The sequence below is a fragment of the Gallinula chloropus genome (genome assembly GCF_964237585.1).
Source record: "Gallinula chloropus genome assembly, contig: HAP1_SCAFFOLD_577, whole genome shotgun sequence".
In the NCBI taxonomy this organism is placed as follows: Eukaryota; Metazoa; Chordata; class Aves; order Gruiformes; family Rallidae; genus Gallinula; species Gallinula chloropus.
Genome location: NW_028168347.1, coordinates 1,409 through 8,050, shown reverse-complemented (window position 1 = coordinate 8,050; position 6,642 = coordinate 1,409). Strand labels below are relative to the sequence as shown.

Here is a 6,642-nt window from a genome sequence, read left to right as displayed (position 1 = left end):
GGGTGAGAAGGGGCCGTTTCCGCGGGTTTGGACCCCAAAATTTGCCCTTTTGGGGGAATTTTGTCACCTAAAAACCACCCCACACACAAAACCCCCACCCCAGAAACCCACCCCCACACAAAACCCCCCCAACACACACACAGAATGAGGGTTTATCCACCCAAAGCCCAGGGCAGCAGCCCCCAGCACCCTCCAGCCCGCTGGGGTGCAGGAGGAACACTGAGGGTTTAACCAAATACCCGACGTTTTCACCCAAACCACCTGCATTGAGACCCAACTACTTCATTTGCTCCACAGTTTCAACCCAAATATAGTAAATTTTAACTTGCACTACCTGAATTTTAACCCAACCCCCCCAATTTTAACCCAAACCCCCATGATTTTAACCCAACGCCCATAATTTTAATCCAAACCCCCGTGATTTTAATCCAAACCTCTTGATTTTAACCCAAATCCCCTCAATTTTAACCCAAATCCCCTCAATTTTAACCCAAATCCCCTCAATTTTAACCCAAATCCCCTCAATTTTAACCCAACCCCCAATTTTAACCCAAACCCCCATGATTTTAACCCAAATCCCTTGATTTTTACCCAAACCACCCCAATTTTAACCCAACCCCCCATGATTTTAACCCAACGCCCTTGATTTTTACCCAAACCACCCCAATTTTAACCCAACCCCCCACGATTTTAACCCAACCCCCCTCAATTTTAACCCACCCCCCCAAATTTAACCCAAACCCCCCAAATTTAACCCAAACCCCCCAAATTTAACCCAAACCCCCCAAATTTAACCCACCCCCCCCAATTTTAACCCAACCCCCCTCAATTTCAACCCAACCACACCTCAATTTTAACCTAAACTACCTCAATTTCAACCCAAAAATCTCCATTTTCACCCCAAACCCTCCATTTTACCCAAACTCTCTCAATTTTAACCCAAACCCCCTCGATTTCAACCCAAACCACCTACATTTGAACCCACTTAGCTCCATTTTAACCAAACTATTCTGGTTTGACCAAACCCCCAAAGGTCCTTTCCCCATTCTGGGGCATTTCACCCCAATTCTGGGGTGTTGATCCCCCCACCCCCCTTTATATGGGTTTATTTCCCTTATTTTGGGTGTTTCTTTCCCATTTTAGGGCGTTTTCCCCCTATTTTGGGGCCATTTCTGGGTCTGTTTCCTCCCCATTTTGAGGCGTTTCCCTCTTACTTCCACTTCCAGGAACAATTTCCCCCCCAGTTCCCTCCCCCAGTTCCTGTTTCCTTCCCCCCAGTTTCCTCTCAGTTCCTCCCTGTTTCACCCCTCCCAGTTCCTTCCAGTTTTCCCCTCCAGTTCCTCCCAGTTCCCCCCAGTTTCCACAGCCACAACAGCACTTGGGAAGCTTCAGCCTTTATTTCCTCTCCTCAGTGTTTCCTGCTGGCGGCAGCGACCTGGGGGAGGGAAAGGGGGAGGAAGTGGAACTGATTGTCCCAAAACCACCAGAATTCACCCCAAACCCACCACCCCACCCCCAAAACCAGCCCCCCCACTTCCCCCTTCCCCCCCCAAACTACCCAAAATCCCAGGAAACGGCCCCAAACCCACCTGCCCCGCGATCCGGTCCAGGTCCCGCTGCCCCTGCGGCGTCAGCTTGCGCCCGCTGGGAAGGAAAGGGGGAAGTGTTGGGGGGAAGTGGGAATTTGGGGAGGAAATGGGGGATTGGGGGATTTTGGGGGGGGGGAAATGGAAGATTTTGGGGGGGGGAAATGGGAGATTTTGGGGGGGGAAATGGGAGATTTTGGGGGGGGGAAATGGGAGATTTTGGGGGGGGGAAATGGGAGATTTTGGGGGGGGGAAATGGGAGATTTTGGGGGGGGAAATGGGGGAAGTTTCCCATCTGGGAAGGAGAGCAGCCCAGTAATGGGGTGGAAATGGGGCCCAGGGGAAAGGAAGGGGGACCTGGGAGTGGAAATGGGGCTCAGGAGGGGAAGCAGCACCCAGAAGTGGGGCAGAAATGGGGCTCAGGAGAAGTGGCATCCTGGAAGCAAGGTGGAAGGGAGGGGAAGTGAGGGGGGGAATCAGGGCTTGGGGATGGGAAGCGACACCCAGAAATGGGGGGGGGGGGGAGGAATGTGTGGAAACAGGGCTCAGGGGAAGGGGAAGTGGCACCCGGAAGTGATGGGGAAACAGGGCTTGGGGAGGGGAAGTGAGACCTGGAAGTGGGGTGGAAATAGGGGTCAGGGAGGGGAAGTGACACCTGGAAGTGGGGTGGAAATAGGGGTCAGGGAGAGGAAGTGACACCCAGAAGTGGGGCTGAAACAGGGCTATAGGGGAGAGGAAGTGAGGTGGAAGTGGAACCCAAGGAAAGGGGAAGTGGGACCCGGAAGTAGAGCCCAGGGGAAGGGGAAGTGCCCCCCACAGACCCGTCCTGATCCTTCTCCACCATCTTGAGCCCCTCCAGCGCCTGGAGCACGCGCCGGGCGACGGAGCCGGAGCCGCGGCTGAAGTGGCTGGGCCGGACGCCGCGGCGCTGCCGCCCCCCGTACACCTTGGCCATGGAGCCCACGCCCGCCCCGCCCCGCAGGTACAGGTGCCGGGCTGTGGAGGCTGGGGGAGGGGAAAAGGGGGGTCACTCGGGGAGCCCCCCGCTGCTTGGGGAGCCCCCCGCTTCCTCCTGAGCCCCCCCACTTCCTCCCTGCTTCCCCTGGAGCCACCCATGAACCCCACCACTTCCCAAAGTCCACGTTTCCTGGGGAGTCCCCCACTTCCTCCTGAGCCCCCCCGCTTCCTCCCCACTTCCCAAGAACCCTCCTACTTCCTAGGAACACCCCCGCTTCCTCCCTGCTTCCCATGGAACCACCCATGAACACCACCACTTCCCAAAGTCCACATTTCCTGGGAGCCCCCCGCTTCCTCCGGAATCCCCCCGCTTCCTCCCTGCTTCCCAGGAACCCTCCTGCTTCCCAGGAACACCCCCACTTCTTCCCTGCTTCCCAGAAACCCCCCCTGCTTCCTCCCTGCTTCCCATGGAGCCACCCATGAACCCCACCACTTCCATAAGCCCACGTTTTCTGGGGAACCCCCTGCTTCCTCCTGAGCCCCCCGCTTCCTCCCCGCTTCCCAGGAACCCTCCTACTTCCTAGGAACCCCCCTGCTTCCTCCCTGCTTCCCATGGAGCCCCCCACGAAACCCACCACTTCCAAAAGTCCACATTTCCTGTGGAGCCCCCCCCCTTCCTCCCTGCTTCCCAGGAACTCCCCTGCTTCCCATGGACTCACCCATGAACCCTCCCACTTCCCTAAGTCCACGTTTCCTGGGGAACCCCCCGCTTCCTCCTCAGCCCCCCTGCTTCTTCCCTGCTTCCCAGGAACCCCCCTGCTTCCCAGGGAGCCCCCCCATCAGCCCCACCACTTCCCAGGAAACACCCTCCTTCCCAAGAACCACCCCTCTGCCCAGGGAGCCCCCCACTTCCTCCCTGCTTCCTGGGGAGCCCCCCACTTCCCAGGAACCCCCCCTGCTTCCTCACTACTTCCCAGAACTTCCCACTTCCCAGGAACCCCCCCTGCTTCCTCCTTACTTCCCAGGAACTCCCCGCCGCCCAGGGAGCCCCCCGCTTCCTCCCATTTCCCAGGGTCCCCACTACTTCCCCTCGCGTTTCCTCCCTTGTTTCCTCCCTCACTTCCCCCTCCCCTCATCCCCCCACCCCATTCCCAGTCTCCGCCCCCATCCCAGTAACCCCCTCACTGGCCCACGTGTAGAACCAGTTCTCATCGTATGGGACCAGTACCCACCTCCCCCATTCCCAGTTCCCCCAGTCCCCTCTCCCAGTGTCCCCCAGTGTTCCAGTCCCCGCTATCAGTGCCCCCCCATCCCTCACCAGCCCAGGTACAGAACCAGTTCTTATCATACAGGACCAGTGCCCCCCAGTGCCCACTCCCAGTGCCCCTGCTCCCCCATTCCCAGTATCCCCCAGTCCCTCACCAGCCCGGCTACAAAACCAGTTCTTATCATACAGGACCAGTGCCCCCCAGTGCCCCCAGTCCCCCCTCCCAGTGCCTCCAGTCCCCACTCCCAGTGCCCCCCAGTCCCTCACCAACCTGGCTGTAGAGCCACTTCTTACCATACAGGACCAGTGCCCCCACATCCCCATTCCCAATGGCCTCCAGTCCCCACTCCCAGTGCTCCCCAGTCCCTCACCAGCCTGGCTGTAGAGCCACTTCTTACCATACAGGACCAGTGCCCCCAGTCCCCACTCCCAGTAACCCCCAGTCCCTCAACAGCCTGGATGTAGAGCCAGTTCTTACCATACCATACAAGACCAGTGCCCCCACATCCCCATTCCCAGCGGCCCCCAGTGCCCTCAGACCCCACTCCCAGTGCTTCCCAGTGCACCCTCCCAGTGCCCCCAGTTCCTCACCAGCCCGGGTGTAGAACCAGTTTTTAACATACAAGACCAGTATCCCCACATCCCCATTCCCAGTGGCCCCCAGTCCCCACTCCCAGTGCATCCCAGTGCTCCCTCCCAGTGCCCCCAGTCACTCACCAGCCTGGGTGTAGAACCAGTTCTTATCACACAGGACCAGTACCCCACATCCCCGTTCCCAGTGCCCCCAGACCCCATTCCCAGTGCCCCCCAGTCCCTCACCAGCCAGGTGTAGAACCAGTTCTTATCATACAAGACCAGTACCCCCCCCACCCCCATTTCCCAGTGGCCACCAGTCCCCACTCCCAGTGCTTCCCAGTACCCCTAGTCCCCCCAGTGCCTACTCCCAGTGCCCCCAATCCCTCATCAGTCCAGGTGTAGAACCAGTTCTTATCATACAGGACCAGTAGCCCCCCCCTCCCATTCCCAGTGGCCCCCAGTCCCCACTCCCAGTGCTCCCCAATCCCAGTACCCCCCAGTACTTCACCAGCGCGGGTGCAGAGCCAGTTCTTATCATACAGGACCAGTACTCCCCAGTCGCCCCACTCCCAGTGCCCCCAGTGTCTCACCAGCCCGGGTGTAGAACCAGTTCTTATCATACAAGACCAGCACCCCCCCATCCCCGTTCCCAGTGGCCCCCAGTGCCCCAAGACCCCCTTCCCAGTGCCCCCAGTCCCCACTCCCAGTGCCCCCAGTGCCTCACCAGCGCGGATGTAGAACCAGTTCTTATCATACAGGACCAGTACCCCCACATCCCCATCCCCAGTGGCCCCCAGTGCCCCCAGACCCCATTCCCAGTGCCCCCAGTGCCCCCCAGTGCCTCACCAGCCCGGGTGTAGAACCAGTTCTCGTCGTAGGGCGCCAGCTCCTTGTGCTTGGCCAGTTTCACCGTGTCGGCCCAGTCGGCACCTTCAGCTTCCCCGACCTGGGGGGGGGACACCGGGCACCCGCTGAGCCCCGGGGAACAGCCCCCGGGACCGGGAACACCCCCGGGACCGGGAGCCCCCTCCCGAGACCGGGAACACCCGGTGACACCCCCCACGGCCAGTAACACCCCCTGGGACTGGGACCAGCCGGTGACACCCCCTCCCAGGACTGGGAACACCCCACGGGACCGGGAACACACCCCCCGGGACCGGGAACACACCCCCCGGCCAGTAACACCCCCCGAGACTGGGAACACCCCCTGGGACTGGGAACACCTGGTGACACCCCCCCGAGACTGGGAACACTCCGTGATATCCCCCCCGGCCAGGAACACCCTCCCGGGACCGGCAACACCCCCCCGAGACCGGGAACACCCCCCACCCCGGGACCGGGAACACCCCCCTCAGGACCGGGAGCACCCGGTGACACTCCCCGGGGACCGGGAACACCCAGTGACACCCCCCCCGGCCAGTAACACCCCCCTGGGACTGGGAACACCTGGTGACACCCTCCCCACGGCCAGAAACACCCCCCAGGGACCGGGAACACCCAGTGACACCCCCGGGACTGGGAACACCCAGTGACACCCCCCCGGGGACCGGCAACAACCCCCTTCGCCCCCCAGTAACAGCAAACACCCTCCTCCAGCCCCCAGTAACCCCCCACGGCCCAGTAATCCCCCCCCCAAATAACCAGTTAAGCCCCCCCAATACCGGTAACCCCCCTCCCCACCCCCAGCAACCCCCCCCCCCCAAAGCGGGATTTGCCCCCCTCCCCTTCCGGGGTGAGTAACTACCCTGCCCCTCCCCCGTACCCTATAATTGCCCCCCCCGGAACCGGGATCTCCCCCAGTAACCCCGCCCTCCCCACGACCCCCGGGACCCCCCCCCCCCCCCAGCTCCCCACGACCCCCGGGACCTCCCCCCCCCCCCAGCTCCCCACGACCCCCCTCACTTCTTGAGGAAGGCCGCCAGCGCTCGCACGAACTCCTGCTGGTTCACGTCCTTCACCGTCACCCCGGGCATCTGGGGGGGCAAACGGGGCTCAGACCGGCACCCACCGGACCCCCCGAGACACCCCCACCCCCCAAAGACCCCCCCAATCCCCCCCCCCCCCCCCCAAAGACCCCCCCCAACAACCACAACCCCCACACCCCGCCCAGCCCCCCCAACCCCCTTCCAGGACCCCTCCTGGACCTCAACCCCCCCGCCCCAAACCCAGCCACAGCCCCCCGAGCCCCCCACAGACCTCCCAATCCCCACCGAGACCCCCCCCACCCCCCAAAGACCCCCCTCCCACCAACCACGC

General features: G+C 61.5%; 1 protein-coding gene across 1 annotated transcript; it reads right to left on the bottom strand.

The window, feature by feature from the left end:
• Nucleotides 1-1,378: 1,378 nt before the first annotated feature.
• RPS19 (ribosomal protein S19) lies at nt 1,379-6,359 on the bottom strand (the record flags this gene model as incomplete). Its single annotated transcript, XM_084281002.1, is given in 6 exon segments — nt 1,379-1,435; nt 1,590-1,644; nt 2,408-2,591; nt 5,233-5,310; nt 5,313-5,332; nt 6,289-6,359. Coding segments are annotated over 6 exon segments (435 nt in total). The 3' UTR covers nt 1,379-1,408.
• Between the last annotated feature and the right edge of the window lie 283 nt (nt 6,360-6,642).